Here is a 19589-nt window from a genome sequence, read left to right as displayed (position 1 = left end):
TGTCACCAGCAGGTTATTTAAATTCATAAAATATCCACGCGACGCTAATTTTTTTTTTGACACGGTAGACAGAGCCCTAACTTCTGTTTCGAGGTTTATTGTACTGTACTGGGTAAAGAGTTGTGTCTAAGCTCCTTCTACCCACCCACAGACAACATTGTGGTAGCTTATGTCTTGAAAAAGTAGTTTCCTAAGATCCAACCCGTGTTTTAGCCCTGGATGTAAACAGGGAAACAAACGTTCTGCGAAGGACAAGTATAAAAATTCAGGTGACGGGAACCAACATGCCGAGTGCTAATCACCCACTGGAAGCTGCGTCTTTGACAGGCCATGATGCTTTCGTAGAGGGAGTCGAATTTAGCAGTAATGGAAAATACATTATGTCTAGTTCCTCAGGTGAGCTGGAGCGGTCCTGCTTTTAATCAGAGATTTTGCTAATTTTTTTTATCATCAAAAAAACTATTAATTTTCTCACCAGAACCTGAAAGCATAGAATGCAGAAATTTCGTTTAGATAACGTTCTGCGTGCGTGAAAAAGCGCGAGACATCGTTGTAGTGAAAACGAGGCTCCATACAGGTGCTATTGTCGTGAATTAACATGGCGGCTGTCCAGGTCGCAACTCTGGGCACGATCGTACTATCTTTGGTGATTGCTGCTGTCGTATTATTGGTCATTTTATACATCAGCTTCAAGAGTAAACAGCAAAAAGATGATAGCTCTGAGAACTTAAAACCAGAATTAGAAGAGAAACAGCCGATCAATGGAGAAAGAAAAGACAAAACGAAGCATCCTAAGGGAAAAAAAGGAAATCTTCAATTGAAGCCCCATCCCAGACAGTTCGCTATTCTTAAAGGCCACACAGGAGATGTTTTTGATTTGGAATTTAGCTTGAATGGGAAATACATGGCATCAGCTTCTCTAGGTTGTCTTATGGGAGATTACGTTCATTTTGGATTTATGTTGATTTTCTCTGGTGTACACGTACACAATTTTGGTTTGTCACGTGCAAGTGATATCAAACTTGTTATTTTTTCATTTAAGCCTTTATCTTAAACGAAGTTTCGTGTAAATAATCCATTATTTATGTTGTGTTTCCTTGCGATGTGGTGAAATTTTACGCGATGAATTTTGTTGCAAAATTCTCGCTTAAATCTGATTGCAGAAATATGAATGCCAGGTTTGTTACAATGAGCAGTTCGTTGCGGAATCCCCCGACTTTCAGAAAATCAAATTAGTCAATTTGAAGCTTATCTTAATGTGCATTGTTTTGTTGATAGAAGAAGCTGGTTTTATGCCAATATGCTATCGAAGAGATAGTTTAAATGAGGTGTGCAAACATTCTAACCTTTCGAGACCGATCTAATTTTTTAGGGTTACAAATTTTTTTTATCCTAAGCTACACGAAGTCTCTCTCTCTGGATTTTTTTTTTTGCGGTTTTCTCGTCATGGAAATAAGAGTTTATTTTACAGTAATCTCAGAAATTTGCATTCTTGTTTGATGTGTCGTTCTTTAAAGATAATTGATTGAGTGATGCAATATTTAATGAATTTTACTCAATTTAAATTTTGTCTGACAATTTCAAACATACTGCTATTGAAGAAGATAATTATTGAAGAAGATGATGAAATAGACTAACAAATGTTTAAAACATAGATTGTAATAAAGTCTTCAAGATTTACTTCACAGAATTTTGAATTAAAAAAACAATCAATAATCTTTCCTCAGGTCTGAGAAATTTGAAGATTTCCTTGTTTCATATGCAAGAAGTCAGAATGTGATCTTTTGTTCCTCACAATTTATTAGAATAATTTTCTTGTATCACATTTTGGTAGTTGAGATCATTTCACCTACATAATTGGCAACCACAAAGTTCAAAACATTTTATATTACATTGTGGTTACTTAGCAAGAGAAACAACATCTGGTTGACACAATAGAAGTATTATCTGTGAAGTGGTCTATTGGTTGAAAATCATGCTTTACAATCATTTGTTCAAAGTAAAAAAAAACTGCAGAAATATTAAGTCATTTATTGTTCTGAAAAGATGCTGATTAGATTGGTTACTAATTGTTGTTGGTAGAGAAGTAAAAAAATAAAAAGACCCAAGTATCTCTTTGAGATTAAACAAGATTTATAGTCAGTTACCTAGATTTTCACCAGTTTTTGTGCCACCAGCAAACATTTTGAAAGACTCTACCGTAAATAATACTGAAGAAGGAGAACGCTTTGATAGTTTTATATGAAATAGGGAATGCATTTAATTAAAAAAAAGTTTTTGCAATATCTGTTTTCCAGATAGAACGGTGAGATTGTGGAGTGTAAAGGATTTCAAAGAGAAAGAACATAAGTAAGTTATCAAATATTGATGTTTTCTTTACTCAAATGACAGGCAGGATTTAACATGGTCTTAATGGATTATATTTCCTTAAAAACCTAGACAAATTAGATATAGTAAACAGCTATTCACCGAAGTGGAGATGGTTAGTGGTGGATGCTTACAGAGCCACAAAGCAGCGAGGTAAACATCCACCGCTAACCACCAACACTGGGGTGAATAGTTGTTTTAGTATATACTAAAAAAATGAGATAATATTTACTTACCGCTCATCATGCCTGTGTGGTTCATAGGGCAGCAATGAAATCCTTCCAACCCTGCCTATCCGTAGCCAGTTTTTCAATTGTGCTCCAGGCATGGGGGTTAGGCTTAAGGCTAACAACCTTATTCTGTGAAAAGACGGAAACAGCAACGAAGACAACCAATATCTTGAGATAATATAAAAAAAAAGTCTTTTTATAGGATTACACACTTACTGGTGAACCAGGTAGTTTCCATTGTGGTCTTTGCAAACAAATGAAACAAATGGTCTAAATTGAACATAACATCAATATACACCACCAAAAATTGATTTGAGTGATTTCTTCGCTTGTCATGGATGCATACCGGGATGCCATTTTTTCCTCAGTTGCTCGGAGGTAAATAGCAAAGGATATTCAGAGTTTGGCTAGCCAATCAGAGTGCGCCTTCAACGCTATCCACTGTTTTAGTATATACTAATTCAAATTATGTACGTCTAGTTATGGTGAATAATTTAATGGAAAACTAAAGTGACCAAGGCTATTTCTGAATTAACTGTGGCTCTTTCTCAAAACAAGGCATGGGGCTCAGCTATTCCTGTGAAACTGAATTTAATTTGTATGTCAGTGATAACTTATTTTATTACACGACTCGGGCAGTCAGAGGGCCAATAACTAAAATCAACCAATCAAAATGCTCTATTGCCAGTCAATATTCTCTCAGTATTAGACCGGGCACTGTCCCGAATGGTCCCGAATGATACTGCACTTGTGTCCCTTGGAACTTCGGTTGTATAATAAATCTCTTATTAACCAAGCTTGCTCGGGACCGTACTGGAAGAATATCGGCCCTCGGTCTTTTTTGTACGGACCGAGTGCAGCGAGGTCCGTACTGTCAAGACCTCGGGCCGATATTCTCCCAGTACGGCCCTCGTGCTTGGTTAATAAGATATATATCATACAAAAGGATGAGCACTAGGACTTGCTTTGAAACAGAGGCCAAAGGTAATTCAAAAATGGGCTAATAATAGTGCCCAAAATTTCATAAGCAAAGTGCAGGGCTTGACACCAACTTTTCAACTTACTAGCCAAGTGGCTTGTCACAGCACAGATGTTACAACAATTTCAGTTTGTTTACTAGCCAAACTGGCTAGTGGAAATAAAAAACCACTTGCCAAAACTGAATTTCTCCTAGTCTGTGGCTAGTTGGCTACCATTAGCGTCAAGCCCTGAAAGTGTGGGTGACATACACTTAAGGATTAGAACTTTGGTCTTATCAAAAGTATTTCTGAGTGTTTTGAAAATGTTCCCAAGTTGGTTTTTTCTTTGCAGTTATTTAAAATTTGAGAGTAACTTTTAATTGCAGATCAAAAAGGATAATTGGGGGCAATTGTATTCATTTCTAATGTTTAATATTTGTAAATTTGTGCTGTACAATTTTCCTGTCAGATATGTGAGAGCCAATGTTGATTTTGATCATGCTACAAAGGTCAACTTTAGTCCAGATACAAGGTAAGAAGGTGTATTGGAACCAGAAATCTTTATCAAATTACTCTTTTGAAAAATGACTGGTTCGCCTTAAGTCCTGTTGTAAATTGAAAATGACAGGCTGAGCAGATGTTTTTGTCAAACATGGTGTTTTTTGGCATCAAAGGTTCAATTAATTAAGGTGCCTTTCAACCTAGGAATGACCAAAAGGGTATTTGCTCTTTAGTATCAAGACATTTTTAAGCAGAAAGAGGGTGTGTTTAAGGGAAATTTTAAAGTTAGAGATATATTCTGAGTAAACACTGAATTCTCAGAACAAAAAAATTAATAGAATCATATGGCAGACAGTGCTGAGAATTCATATGCAGTGTAGTGCAGAGTAACTCTAGTACATGATTAAATGCACTTAATCTAAAGAATTAGAGGCCTCTTAGGGTACAACATACACAAGCCCAGTTTGTTACTATCATTTATGTTAGGCCCACTTGAAATGTGTTGCCATCATGGTGTTATTAAAGAATCAATGAATTTCAACTTTTAGTGCAGTTGCGGCTTGACCTTTGATTCTGACCGGCAGTCTAAATCCCACAGGATTTAGACTGCCGGTCTAAATCCAACGAACGCTTCCGTTCCAACGAACGGTCTAAATCCAACGAACGCTTTTCATTCCACTAATTTATTCATGTTTTTCTCGTTGCCATGCTCCCACCAATAACGTAGCTCCATTTTCTGCCTTTAAAAGCACACACAACCCACAATACTCTATTCGCTCCGACGAAGGGCTAACGCTCGAAACGTCAGCTTTTGTAATCGTTATGGTGGCTAATTTACCATTTCAACTTTGTTGATATATCCAAATTACTTTGATTCTGACATTGCATCACTGATGTATGACAAGCTAAATTGCACTACCCAACTCTATTGTAATGTCTGAATCACAGACATGCTTCTGGTGTGCTATAGTCAAACCTAATGCAATTAAATTTGGCATGGCAGAAACATGACGTCTGAAGTGAGCCTTAGCAATATTTTGTTCTCTCTTTCTCCGCTAGTATTGTTGTTTTAGTTAAGATTAACATGTCACATTACATGCTCTCTTGAATGTTACTAATTACAATTTTTTTTTGTCTTGTTTTTATATACTTCCTTGGACACAATTGATCTTGTAATGCATCACATGTTTTGATTTTTGAAATCAAATTATTTAAATTTTGTCAAATTATGCAAGAATACCTTTTCTCTCACATTCACTGCCGGTACCACTCTGAGTGCTCTAATCCGTCTTCATTTTCTGCAATTTTTTTAATGTCCACATAATCAGAAATAATTTAGCTTGTGTTGCAGTCAGCCTATAACCACTATTTAAATATTATTTTTTAACTCATGATATGGCTAGCTTTACCAAACATAGCAACATTCTTTCTTTTTGATAAATTTAACCTTGAGTTCTATTAAACAAGGTATAACTAAATTGTTGTAACTAATAACTTGTTGTAAAATGCTTCTCTTCTTTCTTACTGTTCTGCCAACAGTGAAGATACATCTCAACAACAACCCGTTCGCTTCAGGTTTGTTCAAACTCGATAAACCTAAGCTTGCATGGTTGATGATATTTTACAATTTTTAAAACAAACTTTTTTTAAAATAAAAATCCTATATTCAAAAATGTATAAAATATGTAGATGTGACTAATGAAGATAATTTAATATATATATTTTTTGTGGATAATGCCTCCTCACTTAACAAGAATTTTTCAAATTATTAGTTTATTGTGGGGTCTAAACTCTTCTTTTTAGTTTTTGCATTTCACAATTTAACAGTGCGAAGTCGATAAAAAAAATAACAGGCAAGGATTTTAATCACTCAAAGGAAATACAATATCAAGATATATGTTGTTTAAGTTTGTCAAGTTAAGATAAATTTGTAGTTCACTGATAAACACTACAAGATACAATGAAAATTACTGATCAAAATTAGTATCTGAACAACTGCACACCCACCCCTCCCCTAACCCAACAACAGTCAACTGATAACAACTTAGGTTTAACGTTGGGTTAGGGGAGGGGTGGGTGTGCAGTAGATCAGATACTGACAGTGACCTAAAATAACATGGGTGAAAACCTGAGAACAGCTATTGCTGTCCTTGACTAGGTGAAAAAGTGTCTAAATTCCTACTTCTGTTAAGAATTGTAATGCTCCATAACTCCCTCTTCAAGCGCCTTTTTTCTCAGTATTTCAAAGCCTTCCTATTTTTTAACTTTGAAATGGATTTTTAAACCTCTCTGAACATGAACAGTGATTAATGTCCTTTAAAGAATTGTGAAATGTGAAATAATTCATAAATTGAGTAAGATCACCTCTCTATCCTCTTTGGAATCTTATTTTTTCTTGACTCAGTTAACTCTTTAACTTCTATAGGTGATTTTAAAAGAGATAGCTTCTCCCTATAATATCCAAAAACCAAGTTATGAGAATACTCAAACTTATCAAGTAGTAAAGGCTGATAGTTTCGAAAGAAACTGTTTGGGGCTGCGTCAGTGGGGGTAACGAAATAATTTGGATATATCAACAAAGTTGAAATGGTAAATTGGCCACCGTAACGATTACAAAAGCTGATGTTTCGAGCGTTAGCCTTTCGTCAGCTTTTGTAATCGTTACGGTGGCCAATTTATCATTTCATCTTTGTTGATATATCCAAATTATCAAGTAGTAGCTGTTATCTTGATCCTGCACCAAATTCTCATAAACAATTGACAAGGGAATGTATATTGGTGAGGGGGAAGAATTTAAAAAAATCTGATCTTGGGAGCTAAAGGTTAAAAACTTTTTCTTTGGCAAGACTCATTGTATTATTTGTTGTATTTCAGAGCTTTTATTACAGCTTTAGCAAACGGAAACACAATCCGAGTATTTAAAGTAAACAAAAAGAAAGATGGTTCTGGAGCTTCAGTTACTGGTGAATTTGATTTTCCCGTCAAACATTCCGCAGAGATTATCAACATTGCTGTGGCCTCCAATGGCAAGTTCATCATGTCCTGTTCCAGGGACACCACAATAATTATCTGGAATTTAAAGGGTGAGTCTCATTCCAGCTTTGTGATGTCTGGGAGAATGTTACAAACTTGTTTTTAATTACCCCTCTTCCCCTCAAAATCCCAGTTTAGTCTTCTCTCGCTTCTTCTCAAACATTTTAGCTTGAAACCTACCAACCCCTTCCTTCCTAGAATTTCCAGTAAACTCCCATGTGCCAGCGTGGTATGTGCCAGATACTTTCTGTTCCAACTTGCAACAAAAATACTTTTTGTTACTTTCAACTGATCTTATGATGGTAGTTTTCACTCAGGTACATTAAAAAATTAGCACTGATCTTTGCACGTCTGAGTACAATTTCATTAATTGGCCCTTTGACTACTAAGAGTGAATAGCATCTAATTTCTCCTGACAATATCACCCCTGAATCACACATTAAGGTCATGAGAATAAAGGAAATGATCAACAACTGTAGAAGTTCTTGATTGTTAAACACATTCTCCTTGTCAGTACCTAACTGCCTCCCGGTTAGCTCAATGGATAGAGCGCTGGACTGTTGTGTGGGAGGTCAAGAGTTCGAGCCCTGGCTGGACCAACACTCAGGGTCTTAAAATAATTGAGAATAATTTGCTACCTTTCTATAACATCAAGAAATGGTTAGATATTCTAGTCTTCTCAGATAGAGACGAATAAATGGAGGTCCTGTCTCCTGCAGGGTTAGGGGTAGGAGACGTTAATTTCCCACACACGAGATTACTGTGTGATGGATGTCCTCCCCTGGGGTGGGTTGGGTGGGTTTATTAGAGGGCCATGTGTTAGAAAACTCTATACTGGGTTAATCATGTATCTAACCTCTCGAAATAAAGAACATTGTATTGTATTGTATTAAGAAATGTATAGAGAACTGTTTGAGAATATACTTTCTAATGTTACTGTGTAAAAGGTTAGTAATAAGAATCGATCTCTTTTGTGGCCGAGTAGCTACCAAAGGTGAATGGTGATGAATTTGCATAAGTTATTAGTATTCTCTTTCACACTCACAGATTTTTATTCATAGTAATTAACAATTATTCCACGAGTGCGCGTTGGATATGAGATGATAGATAGCCAACGAGGCGCGTAGCGCCGAGTTGGCTATAATCATCTCATATCCAACAAGCGTGAGTGGAATAATTGTTTTATTAAAAACGCCCCCAAAAAATTATTATTTTCTAAGAAGAAACTGGATTTTTTAGCTCCCTTTTGATTTTAAGCTGACGCGTACGCTTACCATATTTGTAGATTATGGTATATTGGCTGATATACCATAATGGCTAAGCCAATAAAAAGTCTTGAATTGCATTATCCAATGATCCAGTTTTTAATAATAACTGTTATTCTTCTCATTTTGTCTATAACTTGTTTAGGTGAGGTGCTGTCAATCATTGACACCCGTCAGATGAACAACAGTTATGCAAGCTTATCTCCTTGTGGAAAATTTGTTGCATCAGCAGGTACAGTAGAGTCTTGAAGAAGAGTGATGTGTTCAAAATCTAAATTATTTCTACAGGATGAAGACTAATAATTAGCTTAATGTGAGTGGTTAAAGTGGTTGGCACACCTCTTTTTTAATGGGATGGTTCACAACCTTCCACTTGACCTAATAAACAGAAATCCTGTAACTCATCTCTGGAAGTTACTCGAAATTTCCCCCCCCCCCCCCAAAAAAAATGTTGCCTGAAATTCGCGAGCAGTTTGTTAATACCAAAATGTGGGAGAGGGGGGGAAAATCAAAAAGTAGTAGAGACTTTTGCTGTTAATTGGATATATTAATTAGAATAATGACCATCTTAATTTACAGTCATTAATGATTTGGTCTGATTAACGTTTTGTTGTTTTTCTTTCGTCTTAGGTTTCACCCCTGATGTAAAACTTTGGGTCGTGGAGTTCACCAAGACGGATGAATTCAAGCAAGTTTCAAGAGCAATGGAGTTGAAAGGTCACTCAGCTGGTGTCTTCCATTTCAGTTTTTCAGCGGACTCTACAAGGTATGAGCTAAGTACTAAGTTCAAGTTGTCCCCGAATTGCTGTCTTCTTTCTGAGTACCTTGATGAAGGGCCATACGTCAAAATTCTAAACAAGTTCACTATTATTTTCTATCTAGGATGGCAACTGTTTCAAAGGATGGAACCTGGAAAATATGGGACATCGATGGTGAGTAATTTCTGTGAGACTACAAGCAAAGTTCTCCCCTGTATTGATTATACAGGTATGTGCCACCCCAAGAGGCAAGGTTTTTCAGCGGCTTTTTGATAGATTCGGAACATTGTGAACGGTTTGCAAGGAATCACGGGAAAAGTGAGTTCATCCAACCTGTCTACTCAACTACAAATGAGGAGGTTAGAAGAGCTGGTGAATTTTGCCAATATCTAGCGTTGGCACTGAAGTCTCAAAAAAGGGTGAAAGGAATGGTATGTTTTGGACTGAAATTGCTCGAGCGCTTGACTCATGAAGCTCCTGTTGCGCATACGTCAATATTAGAGCTTCCCGCGGCGCGCTGCCGTCATTTTTTTTTTCATAGAATTTTTTTTTTATTCGCGCGGCGGATTTCGCCGAAAGAGAGGGACTTCTCGTAGTCTAAGAATTCCAAGAAGTATCTCTTTTCTTCCTAGGTCATTAAGCTCTTTCCTCACTTCCAGAAAAAATTATCAGAAAGAGACCCAAATATTGGTCTGTTTGAAATCTTTATGACTGACTAGTAAGAAAGTGGTGTCGTTCAGCTGAGGTTCTTAAACATCTTATTTTGGTTTATGATTCAGTGGAGTTCACAAAGAAACAAGACCCTCATCTGCTAATAACAGGAATATATGACGCCTCGTTTGGTGTCTACAACAATATGCTGATCAGTATGTCCCCGGATGCGTATGTCACAGCTGTTGCAATGGGACGATCTATTGGAATTTTCAACACAGAGAATGGAAACTTAGAGGAGCTGTTAGAGGAAGTACACGGAGGTATTAGAGCAATTTTCAACTGAGTGTCGAAAGTAATCTAGAATTGCTTTGGTTTTGCTAATACTTCGCTTTGTGATTGGTTCAGAGAACTCGCGCCTGTTTTTCAACCAATCAGATACAAAACCAAAACCAGTCGTACTCGTCCAATCTTTCCTATTTCTCTTTTTCTCCGTTGAACGTTCTCCTTAAAGTCGGCTAGAAGATTCAATGTTTTTTAGACTGTTGTTTTCCTCAAATTTAGAAAAGTTCAACCTTCCAAGAAAATAAATACATACACCCTTTTCGTCCAAAATCACTTAAAATTAGCCTGCGAGCAGGATCTCGTTGGCGCTTGCACGAGAATCTCGCGGGTTTTGCGAGTCGAGCCCGCACGTCGGCAGGAGGTCTGCGAGTGGTTCGGCACGAGAAATATGCCTGAACCAGAACTAGAACCCCTCGGATGCCGCTTTCTAACCCACTTCGTTTGCTCGCGCGACTTTCGTGGACTTCGCGAGAAACCGTGAGATGCCCATCGGCAGAAGAACAGCCTACATTTTCATTTTTTCGTGTTAGATTAGCGTCATGAACGTGTCAAATTATTTTTTGTTGTCAATTTGTAGATGACATCACAGCCATTGCGTGGCACCCCAGTTCTCGTTACCTAGCCACCGCGGGCGGAGCAGACCGTCAGATCAGAGTGTGGCATAATGCAGCTGGTATCAGGATTCAGATTGACGATTTAGAAGGGAGAATGTATCGTGCCAAGAATGAAAACGTTAAGGTAAGGTAACTTTGTTAGATGGTAGCACATTGCACGTGTTCAGTTCGTGAAAGCGGCGACTCAGCCCACACCTTCGTCTTCTTTTTTCGCTCTGCGCTCAAAAGTTTCCGCTGTTCCACAAACACTGCGGTACGCTTATGAACTGAACATCTGTCGCGGGTTTAAATCTTTGCAGGTTGTCGTGATACTTCCTGTTACTAGATCTTTTGCGTGAGAAGATATAACGAGCGAGATGTTATAGTGACCGTGTTGTATTTAATCTGCTTCTTTCAGTCAATATTGACAATTTTAATTTATCTTTCTTCACACAGGACAGATTAGAACAGCAGATTCTAGAAGCAAGGTAAACTACCCCTTTTTATTCTTTCCTTGCCACGTTTAAACAAACAGTATTGAGTTGAGTAATTCACTTGAAGCTACAGGAGTAATTTTCACTCATAAAACTTTTATGGAAGGTTGCTTAGAGTGCATTAACGACCAATCAGAACAGAGAAATATATCACCAGGGGCCAATGGGAAGCCAGAAGCAAGCAAACTTCCCAGAGCGGGCGAAAATGTCATTCAGTTTGGTTTTCCATGCTTGATTGAGAAGGTAGCTCGAGGTTTTTACCAATCACCAGGCAAAGTTAGGAGAAATTAATGTGTAGGTGTACAGCTTTGGTGTTCTCCTCTGCGAGATATGCATCAGGAGACAGTCTAGTCAAATTACAAATTACAAATAGGTTGATTGATCGTTCCCTATAGGACTTTTCAGGGCCAATTAAGGTTGAGATCGGACGTCAGCATTATCAGGCGTCTCTGGCAGCCGCTTCAGTCCATGTAACGATCTCACCTTCCCACCCATCCAACCCCAGGGGAGGACATCCACCACACAGTAATCTCGTGCGTGGGAAATTAACGTCTCCTACCCCTAACCCTGCAGGAGACGGGGCCTACGGTTTATTTCTTCCTTATCCGAGAAGACTAGAATATCTATCCATTTCTTGATATTATAGAAAGGTAGCAAATTCTACTCAGTTATTTTAAGACCATGAGTATTGGTCTGGCCGTGGTTCGAACCCTCGACCTCCCGCACATCACAATCCGGCGCTCTAACCAATTGAGCTAACCGGGAGGCGATAATGTAACCCACTGCAGGTTACTTTCGACGCTGAACAAAAAATTTTCTATTAATTTCGGTTTCAATTAGAGTCACTCAATTTTTTTTTTATTTGCTGTAAACAGGGCCTCCTTGGACAAACTGAACCTTATTAACTGAGAAGAGAATTTACCAAGTCATTTGTAAAGGTGAAAGAAATGCCAAGAAGCAAGGAATATTTTAAATTCTCAACAGACACAACAAAGTGACGTTTTTGAAGTGGTCCTACAGACCACTGCGAAAACAACGAACTGTGAGGAAAACAGCTTTTACTACAATCAAAGAGGAATTTTACCTAACAAAGAACGAATTTAAGTATTTATGGAACTTCTTTAATTTTTTTTTTTTTTTAATACCATATCGAATGAAGTCCTATTTTAGCTTTCCTGAATCTCGTGAATCTTTCAATTGTGCTAATGTGTAACTTGTGAACTGCCTTTCATTATTAATACTCTATGACTTTTTTATCCTGCAGAAGCAGCGTAATTTTTTGCGTCTTACAGGCGAACGGAGACAAGCGCTAAGCGAGCGCGAGAGGAGAAGCGCCAAAAAAAATTGCGCTTTTCCCCTCGTGTGTGACTCGCTCCTCGCACTTGTCTCTGACTGAAAAACGCAGAAAAATTACGCCCGATCTGCTACCTAACTTGACAACACATTAAAGGTGACCAATAAAATTATGTCCACGAGTATACCGTTTGAGGTGTGGTTCAGTGATATTGGGCTGGAAACTTATGAGTGAGAGAAGATGGAAGGGTCCGAGATTCGATTCCCGGGGGTAATTAAATTAGGGCCTGATTACATGAGCCGAGCTGGCCCGGTTAGCCGGGCTGATTTCTTTTGTTTTCACGCTTTGGCGAACACCAAAACAAAAGAAATCAGCCCGGCTAACAGGGCCAGCCCGGCTCATGTAATCAGGCCCTAAGTCTTTCTCCCACGCTCGTGAAGAAATGAATGACACGTTTTCGTACCGAGAAAACCTATGGCAAATCGAATTGACCGAATAATTGGCCACTACTGACTGACGCGATAACGCCTGAAACGTCAGCTTAGGAAACTCTGCACGATAGCAAAATTATATTATCAATTCAATTGAGAAAATTAAATCATGTAAAGTAAAGTAACGTTGCATGTATCAAGTAGTCCCGAAACCACGAACCAATGGAAAGATAGGACCTCCTGGCGTCGTCAATGACAATCCATCAAGATTTTCCCGCGAAAAGTACCGCATAACAGTCAGGTTTTTTTTTTTTTATCTCGCTCTGTTGAACCCAGGGACTGCTCTCTAATTTTGATTTCTATTTTTTATACACGGGAAAAGACTTTTCACCAGCAGGAACTTTCACGTGTGAATTTTGTCAAGTGCGCGATGTAAACAAAATATGCAAATAACGTGAAATTGCCGCGTGTATTCCCCCAGGGGTTCGCCCATTTACGAGATTATGACTGATTTATCAACTTTTAATTAAAAATACGTTTTCCTAAATAAGTCGGACGCTTTTTGAGATTTGAAATTTTTTCGTTTTGTAAACGTTAGGTAAAATATCGAACTTCAATCTAGTTCAAGAAAAGAAAAAGCGATTTTTTTCCGCTTCTGAAGGTGGTAAGTAACTTTAACTCCGTTTTTCGCCGGTCGACGTAATTTAAGTTGACGAGTTATTACGAATCACCACGGGTTCCTTCGTGCACGTGTTGTCAAGATCGGTCAGCGGGAAAGTGAGGGGAATACTCCAGCAAGGTAAATACAATCAATATGTGTTATTTAACGACGCTTTCGCCTTTGCCTTCGAGTCATCGTTATGTAATGGCGACAAAGGGTCGTTGTCTTTTCCACTGGCCCGGAAAAAGGTGAACCATTTCTAATGAACCTCGAGGAATGTCATCCGATAGTTCTCTATTTAACCGACTGCCCCGGTCATTGATAGAGAAATTTCCCTTTCTTTTTCGTTATCGAGGAAACGGAAATAAACCCTTAACGCACCCCTAAATCTTAACTTTATTCTGCTTAAAACTACCACTTCAAATGTTGTGCTGTATTCGATCGAAAGCAAAACTAGCTTGGAAGCTTAACACTCACAACTGTTCTGTGCGGTTATCATACAAATCGGGGCCGCTGTGTGCAGAAAATGTTGTATCTCCGTACTTGCTCTCTTTAATTCTACTGAAAATTCAAACATCTGTCGTGAATACAATTAGGATGAAAGCCAAATGTTATGTTCATAACAAATTTTTGGACCCATCTCTCATTTTGCCTCCCCACCCCTCTCTCCTTGTAATTGATTAATTCATGGTTGGGAGCATTGTAAGGAGATGCTTGGTAAATATTACAAATTGTGTGTGGTGCAGAACTTGTTGATTTTCCTTCTAGGATTTTCTGTAATAAAGCTGGGCATTTATTTTTCAGGACATTGTGGTGGTTTTAGCTGGTTTGCTGTCATGGCTGAGTTAGAACTGAAGAATGACATTCCAGAAGCCAAAAAATCCTTAATTTCAACTAAGATAGGTACACACAATGGAACCTTTCACTGCGATGAAGCCCTTGCTTGCTTTATTCTGAAACAGCTTCCAGAGTATAGGCATGCTGATATTGTCCGGACCAGAAATCCCGAACAGCTTGCAAAGTGTGATGTTGTGGTGGATGTTGGGGGTGTGTATGATCCAGAGAAACATCGATATGACCACCATCAAAGGTACATTAACTAGTTATCCTAAAAGACAAAGAAATAGGGAGATTTATATTCAATTTTTTTTTAGGATAAATTGAACTCTGCTGCTCTCAGCAGTGTATTACTGATGAAATATGCATATGACCCACTGATCTTTCTTTTCTGATCTTAAGTCATTAGACAAAACTTGGGATGCTCAGTAAAAATAAAATAATGAATAGATAAATACAAGTGTTTGAAAGTGAATAAAATATACACACATACAATGATAGATCAGTGTTTATCCACAAGCTTTTTTTCTCGATAGGAGCTTTACAGATTGTATGAACACTCTCTGTTCGAGTAAACCATGGGTGACAAAACTTAGCAGTGCCGGGCTGGTTTATCTCCATTTTGGACATCGGTTGATCTCACAAGTGTTAAAATCCAAAGAAAATGATGCTGTGACCGATAAGATTTACGACAAAATCTATGAAAATTTCATCCAGGAAATTGATGCTATTGATAATGGAATCAGTCAGTGTGACGATGAACCACGGTATGCAAAACACTGGTTACTTGTAGACAGTATTTAACTTCTCCTTACAATATCACCCCTGGATCAAACATTAAGGTCTTGAGAATAAAGGAAATGATCACCAACCAAAGAAGCTCCTGATTGTTAAACAAATTCTCCTTGTCAGCTACTTAGCAAATGTATAGAGAACAGTATGGAGAATATGCATACTCAGTGTGATGTTAGGTTGTAAAGGGTTATCCTTTGAATGGTGCAACAGGGTTGTTCCTTGAATACCTTTTGATTTGAGGGTTAGGATCCAAGGGAGGGAGGGGTGAGTGGGACCTGAAAGACTCAAGTTGTATAAGTCAGTTGTGATTAATCATACATACACACACACACACACACACACACACACACACACACACACACACACACACACACACACACACACACACACATACATACATACATACATACATAGATACATACATACATAGATACATACATACATAGATACATACATACATACACAGATACATACATACATACATAAATACATACATAGGTTAGTGAAGGTGTAGTCTGATCGTCCGGGTGAGTGTAGTCCTGAGAAGGACTGTTGTCGGTGGTAGTGACACCGACAATCACCGACAATCACCGACACCCACCCCCGGGTTCAAACCATTTACTGCATACATAGGTTAGTTGGCCACTCCCCATGGGGGCTTTTCAGGACGAGTTCCCACCCATCCCAGCCCAGGGGAGGACAATTACGACACAGTAATCTCGTGCGTGGGAAATTAACTTCTTCTACCCCTAACTCTGCAGGGGACGGGGCCTACGGTTTATTCGTCCTTATCCGAGAAGACTAGAATATCTATCCATTTCTTGATTATAGAAAGGTAGCAATTTCTCCTCACTTATTTTCAGACCATGAGTATTGGTCCGGCTGGGGCTTGAACCCTCAACCTCCCACACAACACAATCTGGCGCTCTAACCAATTGAGCTAACCGGGAGACGGTTGACAACTGACTTGTGCTTCTTTAGCAAGCCAAGAAATTTGACCAATCAGTTTTCACAAACCAGACTTACACTCCACAAACAGTCAAATCCTCAATTACTTAGATGTTGACTTCTGTTCAAATTGGTAAAGCATATGTGTGATTCTCATTTTTTTATATTTTTACAGTACCAAATAATTTTTGATATTTTATGGTGTTTAATTGATGTTTTCTTGATAAAACAGGTATTGCATTACAACAAACCTGAGCTCTCGGGTTTCACATCTTAATCCAACCTGGAATGATACAAATCCAAATCCTGAGGTTGGTATTCTACAATGTCAAAATGTGATTTTCAGATTATGATCTTTCTTGTTGTTCATATCAAAAGCCTTTCAACTTGTTTCTTTTCCTCTATAGCTACAATTTCAAAAGGCTGTGAATTTAGTTGGAGAGGAGCTGTTGAAGAGAATTTGTTATTACCGGGATGCATGGCTTCCAGCAAGGAGTTTGGTAGAAGCAGCCATAATGAAAAGAAAAGAGGTTAGCTTTTGGTGAAGTTCTTGTCCACTTTAAGTTAATGACTTTAAAAGAAGTTATTTAATTTTTGGTCACATGCTCTTGCTGCTAGCTTGTGCCAAATGAAAAAATTATCATCAATGCAGTCAATAAATCAGTTTACTAAATGACCAAGATATAATTTATCCTTACAACATCAACATTACTGCAAGCAGACAACTGATGGTAACAAAGAAAAATATAAATTAGGAGATTATTAGCTGATCCAATACCAAATTCTCTAAACTAACAGCACAAGAATTGTGTGGCATGGAGTAAGGAGAATTACAAATGAGATCTTGACAGTGAAGAGTTCAAAATATTTCAGGTAAATGGATACCTTAACATACAGTGCCCCTTATCGGGAGAAAAAGAAGAAACTGTTGAGTATAAAGTGAAAAAAAAAAATTAATTGATTTGTAATTTCTCATGCAAGGTTGATCCAAGTGGAGAGATCATTGAGCTTCAAGGAGGGGGTTGCCCATGGAAGGAGCACTTGTTTGAATTAGAGAAGGACTTGAACATTGATGTACCAATAAAATTTGCCATATACACAGACCAAAACAACAACTGGAGGGTGCAGGTGAGTTTGATATTTATGGATGAATGATCCCTTCCCTCCTCAAATCAATTCATAATGCATAAAATGATAATTGTTGCTCATGGGAGAGAGGGTTACACTTGTAGATAACAGGTTATAGCCCCTTCCTCAACTTCCATCTTCTCCTTGCCATGTTACCCTGAGTTACAAGGTCTTCAAGCTAAGTCACTTGGTGTTGAGGCATAGCTGTGTACAAAAACTTGCCACCAACATTGATTTGGGGAGGTAAATATGGATCAAAGTTTACTTGAAGGTGTATTCGTAGTTTTATCTGAGTAGCCATGGTTTAGGTGACTGTTCAATACATTGAAGGATATAAAGGATGACTGCAAAGAAAAAAAAAGGTGAAAATCACAGTGGTTAAGGGGAAAAAATTGGGTTTTTGGAAACCAACCATTTAAAATAGGGTTGTAATGTATGCTTATCTTTGGCGCACTTGTAATTATGTGAGCCTCGTTATCAGAGAGAGAAAAACCGGGCGCCATCTTGATAAACAAAAACTCAAAGCAGTTTGTCCAAAAGTTGTGTTTATTTCACTTAAACCAACCTGAATAAATACACTACAAGGGTGACTACTTAATATGGTGCCACTTAATCACGTTTGACTGTATTTATAGCTACCAAGGCTTTGGTTCTCTTTTCTCTTCTCCCTTGTTATCAAAGTTTTAACAGTTATGAAACAATAATAATAATAATAACTTTTATTTATATAGCACTCATATCTTAAATTCATGGCGCTTTACAACACTGTACGGGGGACTTTACCAGACTGCTAAGCAGTTTACAATCAAATAAAGGTGAATATAACAGATGCCCCCTCCCCCCAATTCCCAGTAAACAGGCCAGACCACATCACAGTAATCTCATGAAGTGGGTTCTTTAACATCCCCTGCCTAACCAAATCAACTAATTAATAGATGCAGGAGATGGGACCTCCGAACGAAATGTTATGGTAAAATAAAATTTGGAATAAAATTTTCAATGTATTCTCTCTACAGTGTGTTTCAGTGCGTCCTGATTCCTTTGTTAACAGGTATGTTATGGGTCAATTTTAAAATAAAAGAAACTGTGAAATGAAATATTATGGTCCTGCCTATGACCAAATCTCTTCAATCTGTTACTTTTTCAGACTTAGCTTGTTAGAAGAATGGCATGGAATAAGAGATGAACAGCTCAGTTCTGTAAGTGGAATAAAAGGATGCATATTTGTTCATGCTAGTGGTTTCATTGGAGGAAATGAGACAAGAGAAGGAGCTCTAGAAATGGCAAGAAGGACTCTACGGCACCGAGACAGCTTTGCAAATGGAAAGTGCAACTCTGATCCAGAACTAATGCTAGTTGAAAACAAAGAAAAATAACATTGTACTTGCTGAGTGAAAATATAAAAATACAATGTCATCTGTGTAATACTTTGCCATTATTGATGTGTGTGGTGTTAAGACTGCACCTTGTTTAAGAAAGTTTCAAAACAACCACTAACAAAAAACATACATTCACCATGGAATTGTATGTTTTGCTGAAAGAGGAACCTTCATGAAGTAAGCCTGTGTGGCAGCTTTTATTTAAAGAAAAAACTTTCCTCATCAACCTACTTCACAAAATGTGAATGTCAATTTATTTTCTTTATTTTGAAAGAGAAAAGAGACTCACAGATGTAAATAAATTATGAATAACAGCTCTGCTCCTAAAAGTGATGAGCATCTAATTTTTCCCAACAGTATCAATCAAACATTTAGATTAGGAGAATAAAGAAAATGATTGCAAACTCCAAGAGGTTCTTGAATGTGAGACAAATTATCCTTGTAAATACCATAGAAAATGGATAGAGAACAGTATAGAGAATAGGCATTCTCATGCTACAATGTGGAGGGTTAGAATGATACAGTAAACACCCGAAAATAAGAACCTTATTTTTTGGCAGTCTGGCAAAAAAGGTTCTTGTTTAAAGGGGTAGTTGTTGGTAATTTTGGCAAAACAGGTTCTTAATTTAGATGTGAATGCAGTCAGTGTTACAAATATCTAAAAAATGTGAGACACACAGGGTAAACTAGCTTTTGCAAAAGCAAATTTGTGTTTAAATTAGTTCTTAATTGACATAACAGTATCCAAAGGCAATACATTAATTCATAATCAATAAACTCTTCTAAAATACTAAGCGGCCATGGGATAATTTTAAAGTTGTAAAAATCTTCCATTTCTGTTTTTCAAAATCAACAAATACTCTTAAATTACATTTTCATCTTTACTACACCCTCTGACTTTCAAACAAAAATATAATTAC

At 37.7% G+C, this 19589-nt stretch overlaps 2 protein-coding genes across 9 annotated transcripts; both read left to right on the top strand.

Moving 5' to 3' along the window:
* The first annotated feature begins 18 nt into the window (after positions 1–18).
* On the top strand, positions 19–12434 carry LOC111324562 (transducin beta-like protein 2). Of its 6 annotated transcripts, none has more exons than XM_088742520.1 (12): positions 19–396; positions 2298–2349; positions 4026–4088; positions 5597–5632; positions 6932–7140; positions 8501–8587; positions 8986–9121; positions 9238–9287; positions 9893–10087; positions 10687–10847; positions 11159–11190; positions 12072–12434. In XM_088742520.1, the coding sequence occupies exons 1-12, from the start codon at positions 285–287 to the stop codon at positions 12103–12105; spliced, it is 1167 nt and encodes a 388-aa protein (XP_088598646.1). In that variant the 5' UTR covers positions 19–284; the 3' UTR covers positions 12106–12434. The 6 variants fall into 6 exon arrangements, with proteins under 6 accessions (XP_088598646.1, XP_088598647.1, XP_088598645.1 ...); XM_088742518.1 differs by lacking the exon at positions 19–396 and adding an exon at positions 581–923 and having other exon boundaries at positions 12072–12246; XM_088742522.1 differs by lacking the exon at positions 19–396 and adding an exon at positions 1157–1178 and having other exon boundaries at positions 12072–12246.
* A 1146-nt stretch (positions 12435–13580) lies between these two features.
* Positions 13581–19079, top strand: LOC111324594 (MYG1 exonuclease). 3 transcript variants are annotated; one of them, XM_022928193.2, is made up of 8 exons: positions 13581–13720; positions 14387–14672; positions 14956–15186; positions 16395–16473; positions 16570–16692; positions 17144–17290; positions 18307–18341; positions 18438–19079. In XM_022928193.2, exons 2-8 carry the CDS (start codon positions 14419–14421, stop codon positions 18664–18666), a joined length of 1098 nt encoding a protein of 365 aa, XP_022783928.2. In that variant the 5' UTR covers positions 13581–13720; positions 14387–14418; the 3' UTR covers positions 18667–19079. The 3 variants fall into 3 exon arrangements, with proteins under 3 accessions (XP_022783928.2, XP_022783929.2, XP_022783927.2); XM_022928194.2 differs by having other exon boundaries at positions 13710–13830; positions 18438–18715; XM_022928192.2 differs by lacking the exon at positions 13581–13720 and adding an exon at positions 14279–14299 and having other exon boundaries at positions 18438–18715.
* The last annotated feature ends 510 nt before the right edge of the window (positions 19080–19589 follow it).

Source organism: Stylophora pistillata, chromosome 13, assembly GCF_964205215.1.
Source record: "Stylophora pistillata chromosome 13, jaStyPist1.2, whole genome shotgun sequence".
NCBI lineage: Eukaryota > Metazoa > Cnidaria > Anthozoa > Scleractinia > Pocilloporidae > Stylophora > Stylophora pistillata.
Note: the sequence above shows the minus strand (reverse complement) of the source record. Positions and strands in the feature narration are given on the sequence as shown.

Coding starts and splice junctions, on each gene's coding strand:
- LOC111324594 (XM_022928192.2), top strand. Junction 16,474..16,569: donor ATACAAATCCAAATCCTGAG/GTTGGTATTCTA, acceptor TTTCCTCTATAG/CTACAATTTCAAAAGGCTGT. Junction 16,693..17,143: donor CCATAATGAAAAGAAAAGAG/GTTAGCTTTTGG, acceptor TTCTCATGCAAG/GTTGATCCAAGTGGAGAGAT.
- LOC111324562 (XM_088742518.1), top strand. CDS start 599: ATGGCGGCTGTCCAGGTCGCAACTCTGGGCACGATCGTACTATCTTTG. Junction 2,350..4,025: donor TTCAAAGAGAAAGAACATAA/GTAAGTTATCAA, acceptor TTTTCCTGTCAG/ATATGTGAGAGCCAATGTTG. Junction 11,191..12,071: donor CAGCAGATTCTAGAAGCAAG/GTAAACTACCCC, acceptor TGCTGTAAACAG/GGCCTCCTTGGACAAACTGA.